Here is a 24682-nt window from a genome sequence, read left to right as displayed (position 1 = left end):
CTTTGTTGAGGAACTGCTGAATCTGGTGACTGAGGTAACCCTGAGCCTAGGTTACTCATCATGTGAGACTTTAACTCTAGACAACACCACTGTTGCCTTCCTTGATATTATGGCAGCTCTAGGATTTGCTGAGGTGATTGAATCTCCAACCCATGAAACGGGCCATATGTTCAAACTACTACTTTAGTGTTTTTCTTGCCATAGATAACTATTTTTGAATTATAGAATTAGAGTTTTTCCTGATATATCTAGACAAACTCAGTGAATGCATCAATCCTTTTTGAAAATGTGTCCATGTGTTCTCTAGTTAGGGGGCATCTTCTGGCTCAATTTTCCTTGTAAATGTGTGATTAAACTACAGTCAGCTAACTATATTTTCTTTGAACCAGTTCATTTAATGACCTTCTTGGACTCCAAATGGATCTTGTATTCTCAATGGAGAAGGGTAGATAGTGGGGTTACCCAGGAGTCTGTGCTGGGACCACTGCTTTTTAACATATTTATAAATGATCTAGAGATGGGAATAACTAGTGAGGTAATTGAATTTGCTGATTACACAGTTATTCAAAGCTGTTAAATCGGAAGAGGATTGTGAAAAATTGCAAGACGACCTTACGAGACAGGGAGACTGGGCATCCAAATGGCCGATGACTTTCAATTTGAGCAAGTGCAAAGTGATGGGAAAGAGGAACCCAAACCATAGCTACAAGATGCAAGGTTCCACACTAGGATTCACTGTCCATGGTGCGACCGCACCTCGAATATTGTGTTCAATTCTGGCCGCATCTCAAAAAAGATATAGTGGAATTAGAAAAGGTGCAGAGAAGGGCGACGAAAATGATAAAGGGGATGGGATGACTTCCCTATGAGGAAAGGCTAAAGCGGCTAGGGCTCTTCAGCTTGGAGAAAAGGCAGCTGAGGGGAGATATGATAGAGGCCTATAAAATAATGAGTGGAGTTGAACGGGTAAATGTGAAGCGTCTGTTCAGGCTTTCCAAAAATACTAGGACTAGGGGGCATGCGATGAAGCTACAATGTAGTAAATTTAAAACGAATCGGAGAAAATTTTTCTTCACTCAACATGTAATTAAACTCTGGAATTCGTTGCCAGAGAATGTGGTAAAGGCGGTTAGCTTAGTGGAGTTTTAAAAAGGTTTGGACGGCTTCCTAAAGGAAAAGTCCACAGACCGTTATTAAATGAACTTGGGGAAAATCCACTATTTCTGGGATAAGCAGTATAAAATGTTTTGTACATTTTTGGGATCTTGCTGGGTATTTGTGACCTGGATTGGCCACTGTTGGAAACAGGATGCTGGGCTCGATGGACCTTTGGTCTTTTCCAGTATGGCAATACTTATGTACTTGGGATCTAGGTGTCATTGTTGATGACACTTTGAAACCCACTGCTCAGTGTGTAGCAGCGTCTAAGAAAACAAATAGAATGTTAGGAAAGGAATGGAAAACAAAAATGAGAATGTCATAATTCCTTTGTATTGCTTCATGGTGTGACCGCACCTCAAATACTTTGTGCAGTTCTGGTCACCGCATCTGAAAATAGATATAGCAGAATTAGAAAAGGTACAGAGAAGGGTGACAAAAATGATAAAGGGGATGGGACAACTTCTCTATGAGGAAAGGGAGGCTAAAGTGGCTATGGCTCTACAGCTTGGAGAAGAGATGGCTAAGGGGAGATATGATAGAGGTATATAAAATACTGAGTGGAGTGGAACAGGTAGAAGTGACTAGGGGGCATGCAAAGAAGCTACTAAGTAGTACATTTAAAATGAATTGGAGAAAACATTTCTTCACTCAATGAGTAATTAAACTCTGGAATTCATTGCCAGAGAATGTAGTAATAGCAGTTAGCAGGGTTTAAAAAAGCTTCGATAATTTCTTAAAAGTCCATAAGCCATTATTAATATGGATGTGGGAAAATCCACTGCTTATTTCTAGGATAAACAGCGTAAAATCTATTTTACTGTTCTGAGATCGTGCCAGGTACTTGTGACCTGGATTGGCCACTGTTGGAAATAGGATACTGTCCTTGATGGACCTTCAGTCTGTCCCAGTATGGTGAGGCTTATGTTCTTATCACTACTGATAACTTCTATGTCAGAACAGTTTGATATCTGGAATGCACACTTAACAAAGGCATTGGAAAAATGGCCCCTCTAAAGAAGGTCATATGTTCTATGCACAAATGTCACCTGTGGTACTCTCCAGAATTATGGAACCTTAAGCATCAAGGATGCCAACTTGAAAGGAAATGGCGCAAATCTCACCTAGATGAAGACAGGCTCAACTGTAGGAAACACATGAATATGTACCACCGGGCCTTCATCAACAACCACAAAGCAATATTTCTCTCAACACATTGAACAGGCTGCAAATTCAGCCAAAGAACTGTTTAAAATATGTGGATTAATCCTACACAAATATTTACAGTGGTGGAAATAAGTATTTGAGCCCTTGCTGATTTTGTAAGTTTGCCCACTGACAAAGACATGAGCAGCCCATAATTGAAGGGTAGGTTATTGGTAACAGTGAGAGATAGCACATCACAAATTAAATCCGGAAAATCACATTGTGGAAAGTATATGAATTTATTTGCATTCTGCAGAGGGAAATAAGTATTTGATCCCCCACCAACCAGTAAGAGATCTGGCCCCTACAGACCAGGTAGATGCTCCAAATCAACTCGTTACCTGCATGACAGACAGCTGTCGGCAATGGTCACCTGTATGAAAGACACCTGTCCACAGACTCAGTGAATCAGTCAGACTCTAACCTCTACAAAATGGCCAAGAGCAAGGAGCTGTCTAAGGATGTCAGGGACAAGATCATACACCTGCACAAGGCTGGAATGGGCTACAAAACCATCAGTAAGACGCTGGGCGAGAAGGAGACAACTGTTGGTGCCATAGTAAGAAAATGGAAGAAGTACAAAATGACTGTCAATCGACAAAGATCTGGGGCTCCACGCAAAATCTCACCTCGTGGGGTATCCTTGATCATGAGGAAGGTTAGAAATCAGCCTACAACTACAAGGGGGGAACTTGTCAATGATCTCAAGGCAGCTGGGACCACTGTCACCACGAAAACCATTGGTAACACATTACGACATAACGGATTGCAATCCTGCAGTGCCCGCAAGGTCCCCCTGCTCCGGAAGGCACATGTGACGGCCCGTCTGAAGTTTGCCAGTGAACACCTGGATGATGCCGAGAGTGATTGGGAGAAGGTGCTGTGGTCAGATGAGACAAAAATTGAGCTCTTTGGCATGAACTCAACTCGCCGTGTTTGGAGGAAGAGAAATGCTGCCTATGACCCAAAGAACACCGTCCCCACTGTCAAGCATGGAGGTGGAAATGTTATGTTTTGGGGGTGTTTCTCTGCTAAGGGCACAGGACTACTTCACCGCATCAATGGGAGAATGGATGGGGCCATGTACCGTACAATTCTGAGTGACAACCTCCTTCCCTCCGCCAGGGCCTTAAAAATGGGTCGTGGCTGGGTCTTCCAGCACGACAATGACCCAAAACATACAGCCAAGGCAACAAAGGAGTGGCTCAGGAAGAAGCACATTAGGGTCACGGAGTGGCCTAGCCAGTCACCAGACCTTAATCCCATTGAAAACTTATGGAGGGAGCTGAAGCTGCGAGTTGCCAAGCGACAGCCCAGAACTCTTAATGATTTAGAGATGATCTGCAAAGAGGAGTGGACCAAAATTCCTCCTGACATGTGTGCAAACCTCATCATCAACTACAGAAGACGTCTGACCGCTGTGCTTGCCAACAAGGGTTTTGCCACCAAGTATTAGGTCTTGTTTGCCAGAGGGATTAAATACTTATTTCCCTCTGCAGAATGCAAATAAATTCATATACTTTCCACAATGTGATTTTCCGGATTTAATTTGTGATGTGCTATCTCTCACTGTTACCAATAACCTACCCTTCAATTATGGGCTGCTCATGTCTTTGTCAGTGGGCAAACTTACAAAATCAGCAAGGGATCAAATACTTATTTCCACCACTGTATATTCCTTGTAGGATATGAGACCCCTATGGTTAGCATCAGTAATCAACTCAACCACCTGAGATTGAATATTCAATGTGGGATCCCCATCCAGTTGTACATAAAACTCCATGTTTACTAATTGTGCTAAAGCCTCCCACAAATACTGAGTCTTATCTTGAATTACTATGCCTCCCTTGTCCGCTCATTTAATAACAAGGGAGGGGTCAGACCTGAATCCCTGTAATGTCTTCCATTGTTAACTGGACAGGTTAGGAGGGGGCTTACTAAAATTATTTTCAATATTTTGTACATAATGTAGGACCAGCCTTTAAAATGCCACAATGGAAGAATCAGTGGAACCCAGAGGAACCCATATAAAAGGAAGTCTACCACTCAATGAATACTCTTTGTCATCCTTAATCACTGGCTGGTCCTGAAAGAATACTCTCAATTTCAATCATCTAAAACAATTTTGTAAATACCATCATGTGTCAAACTTATCGTGACCCGTGGAGGGGACATAAGAAAGACCATAAGATAACAATTACAGTTATTCAACAGTAAAGGTTCTACATGATATATTAAAAACTCCTAATGACAGCCCCGTCTCTTGGTTTTAACTAATTTGGGCACTAGCTGCTGTACTTTCTTAAATAAACTAGACGGCCTGAAGATAGGACCCGAAGTGGTGAACTGGATTAGGAACTGGTTGACGGACAGACGCCAGAGGGTGGTGGTGAATGGAGTTCGCTCGGAGGAGGGAAAGGTGAGTAGTGGAGTGCCTCAGGGATCGGTGCTGGGGCCGATTCCGTTCAATATATTTGTGAGTGACATTGCCGAAGGGTTACAAAGTAAACTTTGCCTTTTTGCGGATGACACCAAGATTTCCAAGAGAGTGGACACCCCGGAGGGAGTGGAAAACATGAAAAAAGATCTGAAGAAGCTAGAAGAATGGTCTAACGTTTGGCAATTAAAATTCAATGCGAAGAAATGCAAAGTGATGCACTTAGGGAGTAGAAATCCAAGGGAGACGTATGTGTTAGGCGGGGAGAGTCTGATAGGCACAGACGGGGAGAGGGATCTTGGGGTGATAGTATCTGAGGACCTGAAGGCGACGAAACAGTGCGACAAGGCGGTGGCCGTAGCTAGAAGATTGCTAGGCTGTATAGAGAGAGGAGTGACCAGCAGAAGAAAGGAGGTTTTAATGCCCCTGTATAAGATGTTGGTGAGGCCCCACCTGGAGTATTGTGTTCAGTTTTGGAGGCCGTATCTTGCGAAGGATGTTAAAAAAATGGAAGCGGTGCAAAGAAAAGCTACGAGGATGGTATGGGATTTACGTTCCAAGACGTATGAAGAGAGGCTTGCTGACCTGAACATGTACAACCTGGAGGAAAGGAGGAACAGGGGTAATATGATACAGATGTTCAAATATTTGAAAGGTATTAATCCGCAAACGAATCTTTTCCGGAGATGGGAAGGCGGTAGAACGAGAGGACATGAAATGAGATTGAAGGGGGGCAGACTCAGGAAAGATGTCAGGATGTATTTTTTCACGGAGAGGGTGGTAGACGCTTGGAATGCCCTCCTGCGGGAGGTGGTGGAGATGAAAACGGTAACGGAGTTCAAACATGCGTGGGATATGCATAGAGGAATCCTGTGCAGAAGGAATAGATCTTCAGAAGCTTAGCTGAAATTGGGTGGCGGAGCAGGTGGGGGGAAGAGGGGGTGGTGGTTGGGAGGCGAGGATAGGGGAGGGCAGACTTATACGGTCTGTACCAGAGCTGGTGATGGGAGGCGGGACTGGTGGTTGGGAGGTGGGAAATACTGCTGGGCAGACTTATATGGTCTGTGCCCTGAAAAGGACAGGTACAAATTCAAGGTAAGGTATACACATATGAGTTTGTCTTGGGCAGACTGGATGGACCATGCAGGTCTTTTTCTGCCGTCATCTACTATGTTACTATGTAACCACATTCATCTGAGGTAGTCGTAAAAAAGAGTCTGTCACCCACTGATTAGCATCCTGTGCTTCCACTATCCCTTCCTGCACTCTCAACACCACTTTTTCATCACCAGATGATTCACTGGAGGAAGATGATTTAAATGCGACTTTTCTGTTGTTCACTGTGCCTCGGGTTTTCGAAGTCCTTTTGGATTTGTCCATCCACGGATAGACATATTTACTTATTTTTATTTATTTATTTGTTACATTTGTATCCCACATTTTCCCACCTATTTGCAGGCTCAATGTGGCTGACATTGTACCGTAGAGGCGTTCGCCATCTCCGGTATAGAAACAAATACAAAGAGTTGTTGTGGTCGAATAAGGTTCATGTGTTATAGACACATTGGGGAATCGTAGAGAGGAAGAGTTGTGCAGAGTCTATTACGAGCTTTGGGTTCGTTGTGTTGCAGGGTTTAGGCACTTAAGTTGGGTCGATAGGGTATGCCTTTTATAACAGGTTGGTTTTTAGTGATTTCCGGAACGTCAGGTGGTCGTACATTGTTTTCACGGCTTTTGGTAATGCATTCTACAGTTGTGTGCTTATGTAGGAGAAGCTGGATGCATAGGTTGATTTGTATTTCAGTCCTTTGCAGCTTGGGTAGTGGAGATTTAGGTATGTTCGTGTTGATCTGATTGTGTTTCTTATTAGTAGGTCTATGAGGTCTGTCATGTATCCCGGGGCTTCACCATAGATAATTTTATGGACCAAGGTGCAGATTTTGAAAGCAATACGTTCTTTGATTGGTAGCCAGTGTAATTTTTCTCTGAGGAGTGTAGTGCTTTCGAATCACGCTTTTCCAAATATAAGCCTGGCTGCTGTATTTTGAGCGGTCTGAAGTTTCTTTATGAGTTGTACTTTGCATCCCGCGTAAATTCCATTGCAGTAGTCTCCATGGCTTAGTACCATTGATTGTATCAAGCTGCAAATGTTTCTCTCGGGAAGAATGGTTTCACGCGTTTGAGTTTTCACATTGAGTGGAACATTTTCTTAGTTGTAGAGTTTACTTGGCTCTCAAGTGTAAGGTTACGGTTGATAGTAATGCCGAGGATTTTCAGGCTGTTTGAGATAGGGAGGGTATAGTCTGGGGTGTTTATATTTGTGGGTTTGTTCGTATTGTATTGGGATGAAAGGATGAGGCAGTGTGTTTTATCTGTATTGAGTTTTAGTTGAAATGCATTCGCCCATGAGTCCATGATGTTTATCCCTTTGTATAGTCATATTCATCTCATTTAAATTTATTAATCTTCATAGTCCATTGCTCTTTCTTCATACTGCGCTGCTCTGCTAAATGGTATGCTACTCCTCAACCTGCTTTACACTTTCTAATTTTTGATTAAGTTCTGTTTTTTTGATCCTCAATAATACCTTGTAACACATCAACAGTAAGCAACATCAAATCCAATTGATATTGGGTAATTACCCTGTTCCATTTTTCCACAAATTCACTGCGGTGAAACAGAATAATATAATTCAATTATATCATGCGAGCAAGTAGATGGATAAGTCTGAAACATTCAACAAAGTTGAGATTAGCATATATACCCAACTGGGCATTTAAAAGCCTGTCCTTTAATGATGCCGCATGTTCAGAAATCATAGTCATATGTATAGATATGCACACACCAGAACAGGTATCCATACACACATTGGAAAAGTAAACAACAGTTTCTACAGAGTATATCCAAAACTTAATTTTATTTTCTCATTTCCATCTTCCAAAATCCTAGACAGCAGATGTACAGATCAGTTGGATCCAAAGCAGTCCAAAACCGGTAAAGTCAGATACAACACAGTTTATACCTAATTGTTCAACCACCCTTAGGATTCACCTTTGGGTTTAAAAAGCAAAACCATGTGCATGGAAGGACTGGATATGTACATAAGTATTGCCACACTGGGACAGACCAAAGGTCCATCAGGCCTAAATGAATTAGAACAAAGTTTAAAGCAAGTGCCCTTAATATGTAATACTTCGTAGCAATACTGAAACAGTGATGGAAATTTCACATAGCAAGCAGCCTGAGCAAACAGATTTATTTTTCATAATTAACTTTGTAAGAACTTGGCAGCCAATAGCGTGCTGAACTGGACAATGTTGGCACATTTAGACTGATTCTGGACAGTTCTGCATGAAGGAAACCCTTCCCTCGTTATTGAATAATTTCTCTGTGAAATAGTAGTAATAAAAAAAAGGCAAGTGCATTTTTATAATAACCGACTGCAATCCACAAAACAAAAGGAGCAAGTTTTCACATGCCATCTTTTCCTTTTGATGTAGGCACAGGAAAACAAGATGTTAAATGCTCCCAGGTCTCAACCTAATTAATGATTAAAAAAAAACTGTACTTATAAATGGTAAATCTGATTGTTAAACACCTGATACTCATAATGTCTGTTTTGGTGGTCATTTACTAGGTGAAAACATCAGAATACAGTGAGTCCCCTATAACTAGCCCCTTCAAATGACACAATGATTTTATTTATTTATTAAGATTTATTTACTGCCTTTTTGAAGGAATTCACTCAAGGCAGTATACAGCAAGAATAAGTCAAACAAAAGCAATAGACAATTACAGCAGTAAAAATATTCAAACAACAACAGAAAGTATGGCATAGTATGCAACATTTACAATGTAAACACAATACACAAAAATATTGTAATAGACAACATAGATAAGATAGAGTAACAGGAGTGAGAAAATAGGGGACTAGTTAAAGAGAGTTGCAAATGAGATAGGAAAGGTCCTTGAACATTATCTTGGCAAGGGTAGGAGTGGATAAACATGTCCTGCTATAATATGTGCAGCCGGTGTCACTTACTTCTTCCGTTAAAGGCCTTGTTGAAGAGCCAAGCTTTCACCTGCTTCCTGAAGTAGAGATAGTCTTGTGTTAAGTGAAGCCTTTCAGGAAGTGCATTCCAGAGTGTGGGGGCTACTCCGGAGAAGGCTCGCTTGCAGGTATCACATTGTGTGATTTCCTTTAGAGAGGGTTTCCATGCTGGGCTTTGAGAATCTGATGTCATATTGATTTTCATAGGCTGTGAGGTGATCACAAAGATCTCCCCTTCCTCATTACTCATGCATGGCACCAAAGTTTTGCGTAGTTGGCAAATTGCCAACGAGTCCCAGCTGCCATCTTGGGACTCCAACAATGATAAGAACTCCTGCATCTCGTGAAAAGTAGGCCCAGGCATTGCACCCAAAACTCAGATAAAGTGTGGCTGTTATGTAATTACATTTTAAAGGTAATAAAAGAAATAAAACAAAATAAAATAATACCATTTTGCCATTTTAAAAAAGGTATCACCTTATTTTCCTTTCTTTTGTTTAATTTCTATTTATTAACTGAAAAACTGCAAAAGTAAAATTATCACTCAAAAATTCACTCCAGTTCCACTCAGGTCCCTGTTTGGGAGCCAGTCTGTGGGGATAAGAATGACTCTAAAGCAGGGAAATAAAAGGTAAGGATAAACAGTTCTCATCAACAATAATGGGGGGGGGGGGGGGGGGGAGGGGAAAATATGATGCAGCAATGTAATACTCTGTCAGTTCTTCCTTTTCTACCACTATCTATTTTCCTGCACCTAGTGGGTTCTGTCCGTCCCACTCAGCAGAACAACCCAGGGATGCTGTTTGATCACTCTAAACAGACATCCCAAGGAGCTTTTCCCCAGCCACCAGACTAGACCAAGGAGTGAAATCTACTCTGCCATCCCACTCCGGAGGTGAAGTTTCCTTCATCCACCTCTGACTCAAACAGGTCACTTCCCTGCTTCACTCTGGGGGTTTCTCTCTCTCCCCAGAGTCTTCACACTTTGGACTCTGCTCTTGAAGAACTGAACATGCTCGGGGAGTCCTAGAGTCAGTAGCTGGAGGTACATAGACATAAACATATGGGCAACTGGGCAGTGACTTATGCATTACAGCAGCAGCACAGGAGGAGGGGAGTGGCTCAGGCACCAAAGGGGCTTCAGCATCCCTGGCAGTAAAGGTGTTTTTAATGTGTACGTGGGGAAGGAGATGGGGAGCAGGGAATATGTTGCCCCCCCCCCAGTCTACCCCTGGTCTCCATCAAAATTGGAGGGCTGGATACGCCTCTGGTATACATATTATTACACATGTATAAAGCCACATGATTTTAGAAAAGATCCTTTTCTGCATTAAAAGGAGGCTCACACTTGGAAAACACATTTCTGAAAATGACTTCCATAATGTTCTGTGTATGGGGAAAATAATTAACAAAAAAACAATAGATCAAGATTTAAAATCATGTTCTTTGTTATGACAGAATTTCCTCCCTAAGCAATTGTAGCCAATTGTTTCTAAATCCTCTAACCTATTATTAAATACTGCATTTTTTTTAAAGCAGGATTGTTTTTTTCAATATTTATGTGCTGTCTTGCTGGTGGAGTAGGAGCGCCCTCTTGTGGTTAAAAAAGACAAATTCTCTACCTTGAATCTTTCTTATATGTCATTATTACTCGCACAAATGACAGGGGAAAATAGGTACTTGTGCATGTAGAGTTACATCCTAACTTTTTCCGTCCCCCATTCCCTGCTAAAGGTACATGCAGTTTACACTGCGCACATAACACACATACCACATGACATGTGCTTACTTATGCTGAATGAGTCGAAGCACATGCAAGGACAGTCTGATGGCTCAGTGCCAAGGTCAGGCTTTCTGCTGGCTGGGCGTGCTTCAGAGGCAGCGTTCATAGCTCTGGGGAGAAGGGGGAATCTTTCCATCAGGTAACTGTTCATAGTTACTGAATTAGGGCCCATGATTGAATGACCCTAGCCAAGAACAAAGATGATTATTTATATCCCACATTTACAGGCTCAATGTGGCTTACATAATACTGTAGAGGCAATTGCCATTTCCGGTAGTGAAACAAATACAGAGAGTTGTAGTAGACAAATAAGGTTCATGTGTTATTTATTTGGATTTTGGATCACAAGTAGCAGCAGTGGGATTTGAACTGGCCACCTCTGGATTGCAAGACCAGTGCTCTAACCACTAGGCCACTCCTCCACTGTCTTGAAATTTGGCCATCCCTGTGGGGGGGGGGGGGGGGCAGTATGCAGGTCCCTGGGGGGGAGGTATGTGTGTGTCAGTGGAGGCATAACGAAGGCATGGACATCCTTCTTTCAAACATTTTGGACGTCCTCAACTGCCCCCCCCCCCCCACAGGGATGGCCAAATTTCAAGGGAGTGGAGTGGAGGAGTGTCCTAGTGGTTAGAGCACTGGTCTTGCAATCCAGAGATGGCTGGTTCAAATCCCACTGTTGCTACTTGTGATCCAAAATCCAAATAAATAAAGGGGGTGTTGGAGGCATAACAGGCATGGATGTCACTCACAGAAACATGCAGGCATGGATGTCCTTCTCACAAACATCCACATTTTGGACATCCTCAACTGCCATCGCAGAGACAGAGGCATAGCGAAAGACGTCTTCAACTGCCGTCACAGGGACGGCGGCATAATGAAGGACGTCCTCTACTGCCATTGCAGGGACGGAGGCATAGAAATATCCAGTGTACCTGAATGTAACTCACCTTGAGCTACTACTGAAAAAGGTGTGAGCAAAATCTAAATAAATAAATAAATAGGAAAGGACGTCCTCAACTGCAGTCGCAGGGACAGAGGCATAGCGAAGGACGTCCTTCACCCATACTCAAAAAAAAGGTGAAAGTTTTTAAAGTTGTTTTTTTCGGGGTGGGAGGTGGTTAGTGACCACTGCATGCCTTTTTCCATTCAGTTAGTGCATCGGTTAGTCCACTGCAGTGCCCCCTAGGGTGCTTGGTTGGTGTTCTGGCATGTCAGGGGGGCCAGTGCACTATGAATGCTGGCTCCTCCCACGACCAAATGACTTGGATTTGGTCCTTTTTGAGATGGGCCTCCTTGGTTTCCATTATTGTTGAAAACTGGGGACGACCATCTCTAGGGACGACCATCTCTAAGGTTGACCTAAATGTTGAGATTTGGGCATCCCTGACCATATTATCGAAACGAAAGATGGACGCCCATCTTGTTTCGATAATACGGGTTTCCCTGCCCCTTCCCGGGGACGTCCTGTGAGGATGCCCTCAGGAAATCTTGGGTGCTCCGTTCGGTTATGCCCCTCCAGTGCGTAGATTTAGGCGCACTGGGCCATATTCTATAACTAGGTGCCTAAATTCCAGAATGCCCATGAAGCGCCCATTTCCTCTCCTATAACCATGCCCCTTTTTGCCTGCACACGTTAGAAGTTCAGCGCACATTGTTACAGAATATGCTTAGCGAGTTGTGTGCCTAAATTCTAATAAGTGCTCATTATTTCTTGTTAAGTGCTGATATCAGTGCTCTCATTAGCTTGTTAAGCCAATTACGTTACGCCCAGTGTTATAGAATCCACACCGATTTTGGTACCTAAATCTAAGCGCTAAATCTGGGTGTTAGCAGCAATATTGGTCCTTTACCCCCAGATTCTATATATGGCGACTAAAGTTATGCATGTAATTCCGGCCACATGGATGAATTGTGTACAAAACTTAATTGATTAACAAGCGAATGAGCACCAATAATTGGACCCTAAAAAGCAATCACCAGCACTAATTGGCAAGAATTAGAATTTACATGCACAACTTGCTATGCGTATTTTATAATGTGGTGTGGTGAATGTAAATTCCACTACATGGATCTCAAAAGGGGGTGTGGCCATGGGAAGAGCATGGGCGGGTTATAGATGTTCCTAAAATTTACATGCAGTGTTATAGAAGACATGGGAATTTACACCAGGTTTTACTTGTGTGTAAATTACTTCACCTATATTTAGTCACAGGAGTGGGTGCCAAAAAACCTATGCCTAGGTGTATTCTATAAACCCTACTTTAGGCATAGTTTATAAGATATTTCTAGGTGTATTTTTTCAGCATCAATTTTGTAGGCGTCATAAATAGAATTTAGTCCTTAACTGGCTATGTGAGCACATAAAATTAGGGCAACAAAAAGACTGTCTTTAACCAGGGAGTTTTTATGACAGAAGATGTCATGATGTCAAAAAGTTGAAGCTGTCTTCCCCACACAGCTGCCATATTGTGGAACCCCAAACATTTAGACGCTACTGAAAACAGTAGCAAACTTGTGAGGTTTATGACTGCCTATGTGTGAGCTTTTTAAAATATTTGACAGCTTTTTTTATTTATTTGAAATCATCCAATATATAACCCGAGGGTTTTTTTTTAACCTCTGGGAGGGGGTCCACCACAACTAGGACCCAAGGCTCAGGCAGAGCTGGGGGCCTTTTTTAAAAGCTGCCCCCTACAAAAAGCGAGCCTCCCACAGCTCCAAAAACAAGGCTGCAGCTCCAGAGCACTTGCACTCGCAGACTGCAGCTCATGCCCCTGGACCCCCCCCCCACCCAGAGGTTAAATAAAACCTTTGGGTTATATATCAGAAGCTTTCAAATTTAAAAAAAACCACACACATATAGGCAGTCATAAACCTCATGTTTGCTATTGTTTTCAATAGCGTCTGCAAATATTTGGGGTCACACAGTATGGCCTCAAGCTCCGCCCACTGGCTACAGAATGGGCGAGATAGGCTAGATCCATCTCTTGTCATAAAACCTCCTTGGTCTTAAGTTTATGTGCTGAGTTAACTGGGCACTGGTCTGAATACTGGCCAGTGCCCAGTTAACTTCCGGGTCAGCGTGCATACCTGGATATTCATTGTCAGGAATTGCACATGCCCGGCATGGAATATTCAGTGTTAGCAGCATACAAGCCACTTACTTCCGCAGGCTAAATATTACCCCCCTTGAAAAGAACCTGTCTAACAATAGGAATCCAATGTAAAAAAAATTAAAGTGGTATCATAACTCCATATCCTTACCTTTTCCCAGTGATTAACTTTAGTCTATAGTTTTGAACAATCTGCAGTTTTCTGATGGCTTTCTTGGGGGTAACTCAATATAAATAGTTACATTGATCGAGATGTCAGAGGAGCACAACAGAGGATATAACTACTTCGCTGATTTCATCCTAGCCAAAGATTTGTTTATCACAGATCTTACTCATTTTTCCAGAGGTAGATGAGTCTGAATGGACTCCTAAGCTCTTTTCTTCAGAAACCCAACAACAATCAGTTCCTCCAGAAGCAAACTAAAGTCAGGAGTCAGGCAAACTGTTCCATCCAAATTGGAGCCATGCATGCCAAGAATACATTTACATATCTGTAGAATGCATTTAGGGGCCTTTTTACCAAGCAGTGGTAGGGTTAATGCGCAGGTAGTATGCGCCAAATCGACACTACCGCCGAGGTAGCACAGACGCCCAGCGGTAATTCTGAAGTTGGTGCCCGCTGTTTCCCATGGTAGAAAGTAATTTTCTATGTTCTGCCACACTGGCGTTCCCGGCAGTAATCAGCAGCGTGGCCACATCGCCGTGCATGGCCTGATTACAGCATGAGAAGCGTGTGAACACTTATCGCCAAGTAAATAGATGGTGATAAGGGCTCAGGCAGTAAATAGGCGCATGCTGCATTTAATACTACTACTATTACTATTTAGCATTTCTATAGCGCTACAAGGTGTACGCAGCGCTGCACAAACATAGAAGAAAGACAGTCCCTGCTCAAAGAGCTTACAATCTAATAGACAAAAAATAAATAAAGTAAGCAAATCAAATCAATTAATGTGAACGGCCATTTTCTGCCCCCATTTTAAAAAGGCCTTTTTACCTGCCACAGTAAAAAATGGCCCAGCGCACGCCAATTTCACACGCTCACACTAGCGCAGGCCACTTTTTACCACAGCTTATTAAAATGGCCTCATAGTGCAGTATCCCAGAAATAACCCCGTGGGATCAAAATCTGAATATCATTAGCATAATTATATACCTTCACCCCTTATCCCTAATAGTACTGCTCAAGGGTGAAGGAACATATGGAATAAAATGGGGATAATAAGGAGCCTTGTGGACCACCCCATTTCAGAGGTACTGGCTAATAGCAGGGGTTTTCAGCTCAATCTTCAGGACATGCCTAGCCAATCATGGTGCCCACAATGAATAAACATGAGTCATATATACATACAGTGGAATCAGTGCATGCTTTGTGGGTATCTTTTTTGTTTTGTTACATTTGTACCCCATGCTTTCCTACTCATGGCAGGCTCAATGCGGCAGGCAATGGAGGATTAAGTGACTTGCCCAGAGTCACAAGGAGCTGCCTGTGCCGGGAATTGAACTCAGTTCCTCAGAACCAAAGTCCACCACCCTAACCACTAGGCCACTCCTCCTTGAAAACCTGACTGGCTGGCGACTGGCTGGCCGTGTCCTGAGGACTGGGTTAAGAACAAAAGGTTTAGACCATGCTCCATCCAGCAAAGCTTTTTGAAACTTGTGAGTAATGATTGCATGCCCTCTATGGATAACCCTTGTGCCCCAGTACCAGCCAAACTTCAAAGTAACTTGAGGAGGACCAGTAACCTGATACCTCCTCAATCCATCATCAGTGACATATCTTCTGTTAAAGCCAATAATACTGACTCAGTACAAATTCTAGCGAAAGAACCCAGTCAGGGTTGAGAGTTGTAAGTCAGGGTTGAGCCCCCTTCCCCTAGAGGGGTGCTTTGGTGGGGTGAGTTATGCATTACATAAATGATAAGTTGTATAAGAGTAACACAGCATACAGCAGTACAAGAAAAGAGGCAATCAGCAAATGTGCTTTGCTTTAACCATATTTTCTTTCAACAGTGGTCTTGCAAATGATGCGGAAATGAGACTTGAATATCAGAATCATATTTAAAAAGGCAAAACATTGTTAACAGGTTAAGATTTATGACAGCATGTCAGCATGTAGCAAACTTTGCAGGCATGTATTTTATATAAATATGTCCTTACATATAAACCCTGGATAAGCATTTGAGCTGTTGCATAGCATTTTGAGGGAGCCAGGTTAGTCATACCTGACTGGACTTTCTGCTGCAGGATTCCGAAGCCAACCGAGTCAGAACCTACCCCCACCCCTACTCATGAAGAATTAAGGTGGGATAGTATATGTGGGGAGAACAACACATGACCTGTTGACCTTCCGGAAGTTACTAAAGACTTACTTGTTCAAAAAGACGTACAAAAAAGATCCCCCATAAGAAACTGACACCTAAGCTTCACCAGATACATTTATAATGGACCTTTTTAATTTGCTTAATTTAACTTACACCTAATTACTGAATCATTATATCTTGTCCTGTTATTATGTTATGTTTTTACCCATTTATCCACTTCTTATTATACATAATTTTCTTATGCACCTTATCTGCAACAATGCTGAAATTCATACTCCGTTAATATGGTTGCCATGATATGTTTTTGCACCTTATCTATTATCCATAGTCTGATGTTCTTATTTCATCAATGTGATTGTTGTTGCATTATATTGTAAGCTACATTGAGCCTGCAAATGGGTGGGAAAATGTGGGATATAAATGCAGCAAATAATAATAAAATAATTTAGGGCATCTTTTACTAAGGCAAACTCACGTTTTTAGTGCACGCTAAAACTGTGGGCGCGCTAAACGTTAGAGACGCCCATAGGAATGCATAGGCGTCTCTAACATTTAGCGCGCCCACAATTTTAGCGTGCGCCAAAAACGCGAGCATGCCTTACCAAAAGACCCTCTTACTGACTGGCTCACACCATTCTCCTTTAATAGTCCAGCTAGTTCTCACTGTGGAGCACAGATCCTTTCAGAAGTCAACCAGGAATCCCACCTGTCCAAGTAGCTCTTGTTCGACGACTGCGATTCTACTCTTTGCCAACATACATTTCTCTTCAAATCCTGCCAGTTCAGTGAGGGTTAACTGCATCTGAGTATCAAAGCTGAGTGTCTTAAACAGAAGCGTGCAGGGCTGCTACTGGTCCATGGGGCAGACCACTGTGGTATTTTTTTGCTTTAAGTTAGCATTTTTATTAAGGTCATTCTTCTCACTAATTAGCTCAAAGCACTGCATAGGAAGGGGCTGCAGTAAGATATTTGAATGTGACTTTCTTGTAATATAACTTCAGGACAAATCCTGTAATTGGACTGGTGAAAATGTCTTTTGATTTACATTTTTTTTGTTTACATTTTTTAGGTTTTTAATAGTCCTTGGGTGTCTGATCTTGGCCATTCTAACAACGTTCAAGGAATATGAGACAGTTTCAGGTGACTGGTTGCTGATGCTTGTAAGTACATGACTGCTATTGAGCACTATGTTGTATTATTGATATGCTTGGGATGTCCAAGACCCAGATTTAACTGATGTAATGTGAAATAATTTAGTACAATGAGAAAGTGCAGTTGTCAAGAGCCTCAACCCAATTAGGTCATCAAGATTTCTACTCTGAGTATGCATGAGACTTATTTGTATCCACTGCCTCCCTTCCATCTGTATTCCACACCCCCCCCCCCCCCCCACTAGCTCAGATGGAGACCCATTAACAATGAAGTTCTTCTTTGTAAAACGGTGTCCATCAAAATCTCCCCTAACCTAAGCCCCAGCTTTTCTTCAGGATTCTTTATTTTGGGTGTACCATGGATCCCACAATGGACACTGGCAACAAATAACCAACACCAGGATATAAACAAACAGTTTACAGTTTAATGATGCAAAGCAGCGGCATATGCTCAGCAAAGCAAACATAGAGACAGGTTATCGAAGCAAAAATCAAACGTATAAGCACGGAGAAATCAAAAAGATGTGTAACCTCTCTATCTAAGTAAAGCAGTCCGTTATTATTCTTTCAATGTTTGGCGCATCATTCATTAGGTGGAAGAAAACAAATGACAGTAATGTCTTGTGAGATTAAAAAACAAAAATTGGTGGTGTTGGATTAATCTTTGCAAAATCTGAAGCTTCTTTCACTTTGTTATGGTAGCCATGTTTGTTCACTTTTAAAGGTAATATATATAAAAAAGAACAAAACATTAAATAGAAAATAAGATGATACCTTTTTTTTTTTTGTTTATTGGACTAACAATACATTTTTTGATCAGCTTTCAAAGGTAACCTTTCTTCAGATCAGAAATGAGCAAATGGTGACAAATATCAGAATATATATAAGTGAAACACAAAAGCATTCCAATGACAGTCTCACAGGAACAGGGTGGGGTGGGTCAGGTGAGAAACAGAGATATTGGTCAACATTTGCTCGTTTCTGACCTGAAGAAGAAGGGTTATTAACTTTGTAGGTTGTATGGCTGTTCTGAGCTCTGAATTAAATCTTGTGCAGTGTGTTTCTGTTTCAAGCCAGGCTATACAAACAGTCTTACTTAACAAAAAATATTGACGATTTATTGTCCCTATTCTTCACTAGGATAATATACCACACGTAAATCACATTTAGCTCTGGAGCTCTGCAAATTAGTGCCTCCTTCCCCCCCACCCCCCCTGCTATGTTTTTCTAAGAGCAGCAGCTTGCAGAAATTCTCAATGTGTTTATCAGGTCGTATATACTCAACTCAGCAACCCAGTTCCTCTTCCCTTGGTGGTGCCGCTGATCAAATTGAGCAGCCAAAATGAGTTTTGCAAAAGATGAAAAGAGAGGCAAGGGTCTGCAGGCACACGAGGGGCAAAACAGAAGCCTATCGAGGTGGGAAAGAAGAGCAAATTGATGAATTTAATGCAAGCAATTTGAAATCCAGCTATAAAATCCAATCTGGCCATGTTTTTGTGAAGTCTGCGTCAGGGCTATAAACCAAGGGATGTCTGCTAGTGAACTCCAGACCAACACTCTAGTGCAGTATGACAAATTGTACAATCAAATTGCAGCCTAGTAACCTTCCAAATCAAATGAGACGCCAGAAACCTGCTTGCTAGACTGAAACATGGCCATGTTGAGTTTTACATTGACTGCCCAATATTCAAAATGATTTAAACAGCCAGGAGAAGATCCTGGCTGTTTCAATCATCTGTCTGGGGCAAACTGGAACTTTTCAGTGACACTTAACTGTATAGTGCTGCTGAAAATGGCCAGTTAGCACCCCAGCCCAAACCTGCTATTTTATGGCAGTTCAGGGAGCAGAATCAGCATTTAGCCAGTTACGTGCCAATTTTCAGCACTTAACCAGCTAAGATAACCACATAAATAGGACTTAATAAAATGCAGCAGGGGTGGACTGACCATTCGGGCAACCGGGCAGTGCCCAAAAGCCCAGAGGCTCTAGTGGGCCCAGAGGCTCTCTCCCCCTCAGAGCCTCCCCAGTCCCACCTTGAAGGACCCTGGTGACTTAGTGACTTATTTGGGGGCAGGAAAGAATCCCAGTCTTTCCTGTCCACTGCTGCTACTTCTCTCCAGCACCGCCGTGTTTTAAAATTGGCAGCCAAGAATACCGCGGGAAGTCTCAGCAGCCATTTTGGAAACACAGCAGCGCTGGACAGAGTAGCAGCAGTGGCCAGGAAAAAGTGGTGTTCTTACCTGCCCATGAAGAAGCCACTACACCACCAGGGCCCTTCAAAGTAGGAGCGGGGAGGGCCCGCTGAGGCCCAGGGGTCTGTAGTGTTCGGGAGGGAGGGTGGCGGCAGCAGCAGCAGCAGCTTCAATGGGGGGGGGGGGGGGGGCAGCAGGCAACAGCCAGGGGGGCCCAGTAACCTTCACTGCTCTCCCCTGAAATGCAATTCTATCTTTATGCGATTCTTTTTAGCCACTTTAAGTGCTGAATATCACACTTATCCAGTTACATTTTATCTGGCTGTGCATGCCTGGATATTCAACACTGAAGCCCAGATATGGTCCGTCATTGAATATACCGGGATAAAGCCGCCAGCAATCAGCAAAACACTTACTGCCACTGGCTGAATATTGGGCTCTTAGATTTTAGTTTGTGTGGATTAAATTCATCTGTTTTCTTTTCTTTTGAATAGTTATTACCATCTTGGTGGTCTGCTATTTTGCCCCACAAGATGAAGTTTATGGAGTTCTGTGTCCCCTTGCTGGGGGCCTCCAGGATCCTTTTTCTTCCTCCTCTTTCTTCTTGCTAAAGGTGGCAGAATGCAAATGTCCATTGATTTATCCCTGCAAGTACATGTGTGTCACGATCTTACCGTAACTTTGACCCGACCCCAGCGGAATCCAACAGCGGTATCTTTCTGCACTTGTGCATACCTGCCATGGCTTAGCAGATCTGGGCTGACAGTAGTTCATTGGGGAAGGGCACACTTGGGCGTCATTGGGGCCTGAGCACTCTTAAGGAAGCTCAGCCCTGATTCTCAGTGCCTTCGCAAAAAGCCAGCCTTGTTCCTGTTAGCCTTATTCCTGAATGCCATGGTCCTGGCTCCTGCCAAGCCTTGCTCCTGGTTCTGGCCAAGCTGCACTCCTGGTTCTAGCCAAGCCAAGTTCCTGGTTCTTGCCAAGCCTTGCTTCTGGTTCCTGCTAAAGCTGAGCCATGTTCCTGGTTCCAGATAAAGCTAAGCCTCATTCCTGGTTCCTGCCTAAGCCTTGTTTCTGGTTCCTGCTGAAGTCCCGCTCCTGAGTTCCCGCCTAGCCCCAGAGTTCTAGCCATACCAGTGTCCTGCTTTTGCCTCTCTGCGTAGGCCTTGGAGGTGTTCTGTCTGCCACAGTTGGCCCTGCAACCGTGGCCCAAGGGCTCACTACCCTGAAACACGACAATGTGGAAATTACAGAGCTGTCCTCTCACCCACCCTGCTAACTCTGATCTGCCTGGAGAGAGCAGTTTGGATCTCAAGAGGTCAGACGGTGGATGAAGGAACACATGGGGTAATTCTATCAAGCAGGCACTAACATTTATACACCAGTTATGTGTATAAATGTTTATAATATTCATATATATGTGCATACATGCCATATACGTGCCTATGCGCTATCCTGTAAATAATGAACACATCTAAAAAGCATTTCTATCAATGGTGTGCAAATTTCCGTGCTATTCTGAGATGTGCACGCAACTCAATTGGCTAACGAGCAAATTAACATCAATAAATGAGCGCTAACAATCAATTATTGGTATTGGTAACAATTTGGATCTGCACGCATCTCGTTAAGTGCTATTCTATAGCACACTAAGGAAACTTCAAACACTTCAGAACACATCCATCAGGTTACTATGTCGTGCCCATCGCTTTGACCACACCTGTTCCCTACTGAAACAATATCACTGGCTTCCCGTTGAACAAAGGATAACATATAAAGTTGCAACTCTTAACTTCAAGGCCCTTAGACTGGGTGTTCCCAATTATCTTTCCTGTCTATCCATTCCTTACTGTCTTGGCTGGATCCTCCACGTTCTGCCTAGTCCCAGATGGGCCTATCTGGAATATACACAACATAGTGCTTTTATCTTTCTTGCACCTCACATTTGGATCAATCTTCTCCTCTCTCTATGCAGCAATGTTTCCTTCAAGAACTTTAAAACTGAGGTAAAAACTTGGCTGTTTCGATTAACCTTCGGAGAAACAGTCTGAACCCACCAGCTAAACCTGTTTCGTCTCTGATCTGTTTTATGTGTTCGGTTATCCCCCCTTCTCTTTCTCTCCCCCTGTCTTCTGTTCCTTAGTTTTACCCGTCTCTTGGTGTGATTGCATTGCTTTCCTATATTTTAATGGCATTCCTTTCAAATTTTCTGTTGTAGCCTGTACTCTGCTCTGCCCGTCAGTTGCGCTGCTTTTTAAACAGAGGGGTAGGTCTTTACTTTCATTAATAGAATATGCATTTTATTAATATTTTTATCCCACATTATCCAAATTACTTTAGGACAATGTGGCTTAAATATGTTTCATAAAACATCAAATATAGCAGCATCATAAAACAGATAAACAGACATATAACTTACTCATTGTACTGCAAAGAAAAATTATCTAAAAAGAAATGCTTTCAAACGTTTTCATAAATTTAAATAAATTTCTATACATCTTAATTCTTTGGACATTATTTTTCATTTTAATGGCTGGAGTTTTAAAAAAATATTTCCTTCACCAGAAATCAGTTTTCATGCGTAGTTGGTGTGCCCTTGGAAACTTATTTAACAGGTGAGTTATTCTGATGCAAATTATGCTAAACAATTTGATATTTATTAGCATGTGGCACAACTACAAGCAAAATTTGCTTCATAGTTATTTTGCAAAAAATTTATCTTTATGAAAATTAGCTCTAGTTAAATATGTTTTGAAATTTCCTGTACAAAAACTATGTGCTACTTCTATACTAGGCTAATGTATATATACTAGACCTGGTAAATAAAACTAAAAATAAGAAAGAAAGAATGAGAATAATACTCAGCCACGGATTTAAAGTCCTGCTCTTCTTTTGTATACAGAAGCACTTCACCTCCTATATTGTACCATTCCCTTGGATTCTTGTAACTCAAGTGCATGACCCTACATTTCTTAGCATTAAATCTTACTTGCCAATTATTGAACCATTTTTCAAGCTTCACTAGATCCTTCCTTTACACCCTCTGGACTGTCCCTATGGCCATCTTATCATTTAGCATGCTCTAAATCTCTTAGCACACCTTAGTAAAAGGACCCCAAAGTTAGGACAGCCTTTTTACTGTCCTATCTTTATGCAGTCACTTAGCTGGTTAGCCGACTAACCCCCCCCCCCCCCCCCCGTGTACTAAGCCATGTACGAATGCCGACATAGCCCATTCACTTTGAACGGGCTGTGTTGGCATTGCTGTACAGCTTAGTAAACAGGGTGGGGGGGGGGGGTAAATATTGCTGCTAACTAGCAAGAGCTAGCTCCGTCCAAGCTCCATCCCCCGCACACCCATAAACTTGCTAGTTAAGGAATGGTTGATTAGCACTACCTGGTTTTAAGTGACACTGAACATTGGAAGCTGGCCAGCTCATTGAAGTTTAAAGAGCCATGATCCACTCCTGCCCATTTAAAATATTTTGAATATCTACCCCAGCATGTGTTAATTTGCCTGTAGTATGCACAGTGCTTTGCTAGTCAGTACATTGGTCTCAAAATAAGGAAAAGTGAGGTTGTTGTCTACAAGAATTTAATTTCTGAGCTTTCTGATGCAGGAAACCTTTGCCATTGTCATCTTCGGTGCAGAATTTGCCTTAAGAATCTGGGCTGCTGGGTGCTGCTGTCGGTATAAAGGATGGAGAGGGAGACTCAAGTTTGCACGGAAACCTTTATGCATGCTGGGTGAGTATAAACTTCATTTGTATGTTGTGGGGGGAAGGGGGTGTGCACAAAATGGCACAACTTAAGGATAAGGCGAAAAAAGCTTGCCAAAAAATCACTACTGGAAATTATATTAGTAATATCAATATAAAATATACATTTTAAAAATATGGTAACAATAATGATATGAAGTGAAGAGAAGACGTCAGTGTCATCACATCACCTCAAAAGGGCTAATGTGACTTATATGTCAATGTATTTGACTTAGTCATTTGTGCCCATGTGCACCATCATAGGATACCGATCATTGTTGTTTTAAAAATGTGAAAAAAAAAAGATGAATGAAAATCAAATTAAATTCAGTTACAATTAATATATTTATTTATTTTATTTATTTATTTGTTACATTTGTACCCCACATTTTCCCACCTATTTGCAGGCTCAATGTGGCTTACATAGAGGCTTATTTTCGAAAGAGAAAAACGCCCAAATTCCAACTTAAATCGGGAGATGGACGTCTTTCTCTTGTGGGTGCCCAAATTGGTATAATCGAAAGCCGATTTTGGGCGTTTCCAACTGCACTCCGTCGCGGGAACGCATAAAGTTGACGGGGGTGTGTCAGAGGCGTGGTGAAGGCGGGACTGAGGCGTGGTTATCGGCTGAGCAGAGATGTGCGTGCTTGGCCGATAATGGAAAAAAGAAGAGCGTTTTCAGAGAGAATTTAGGTCACTTTTGTTGGACCCGTTTTTTTCACGAACAGGTCCCAAAAAAGTGCCCTAAATGACCAGATGACCATCGGAGGGAACTGGGGATGACCTCCCCTGACTCCCCCAGTGGTCAGTAACCCCCTCCCACAAAAAAAAAAAAGAATGTTAAACACTTTTTTCCCAACTTGTAAGCCAGCCTCAAATGTCATCCCCAGCTCCATGACAGCAGTATGCAGGTCCCCGAAGTAATTTTAGTTTAGTTAGTGCTGTGCGGGACCCATGCAGAGAGGAAAAATCGGGAAAAAAAAAGCAAGTACAGTCAGGGACGTCTAAATTACCAGGATAGTAAAAGGGGGAATCAAACCAGCAACCTTCTGATTACAAGCTCAGTGCTCTAGCCAGTGCACCACTGATTAGCCATCCTTACCTTTCCATTAAGTCCCTCCAAGTTTCTGTCAGCCAATCACCGCTGTTTAGCTGACACAGATGTCAGCTAAATGAGCTGTGATTGGCTGACAGAAACTTGGAGGGACTTAATGGAAAGGGAAGGACTTCTAATCAGTGGTGCACTGGCTAGAGCACTGAGCTTGTAATCAAAAGGTTGCTGGTTCGATTCCCCCTTTTACTATCTTTTAATTTGGACGTCCCTGACTGCACTTGCTTGCTTGTTTTTTTTTTCTTCCGATTTTTCCTCTCTGCATGGGTCCCGCGCAGCACCAATTAAAGTAAAATTGCTCTGGGGACCTGCATACTACTGTCATGGAGCTAGGTATGATATTTGAGGCTGGTATAGAGGCATCTCAGGGGGACCAGTGCACTACGAATGCTGGCCC

General features: G+C 42.4%; 1 protein-coding gene across 1 annotated transcript in view; it reads left to right on the top strand.

Annotated features, from left to right (window-relative positions):
* KCNQ3 (potassium voltage-gated channel subfamily Q member 3) overlaps positions 1 to 24682 on the top strand; it is a 379802-nt gene that overhangs the window by 232452 nt on the left and 122668 nt on the right. Inside the window, exons 2-3 of the mRNA XM_030189943.1 lie at positions 17142 to 17232; positions 23037 to 23163. Of these exons, the coding sequence (XP_030045803.1) occupies positions 17142 to 17232; positions 23037 to 23163 (218 nt within the window). The remainder of the gene's footprint in view (positions 1 to 17141; positions 17233 to 23036; positions 23164 to 24682) is intronic.

This window comes from Microcaecilia unicolor, chromosome 1 (assembly GCF_901765095.1).
Source record: "Microcaecilia unicolor chromosome 1, aMicUni1.1, whole genome shotgun sequence".
NCBI classification, from domain to species: Eukaryota; Metazoa; Chordata; class Amphibia; order Gymnophiona; family Siphonopidae; genus Microcaecilia; species Microcaecilia unicolor.
The sequence above is the reverse complement of the archived record's forward strand: the minus strand, read 5'-3'. Positions and strand labels throughout refer to the sequence as shown.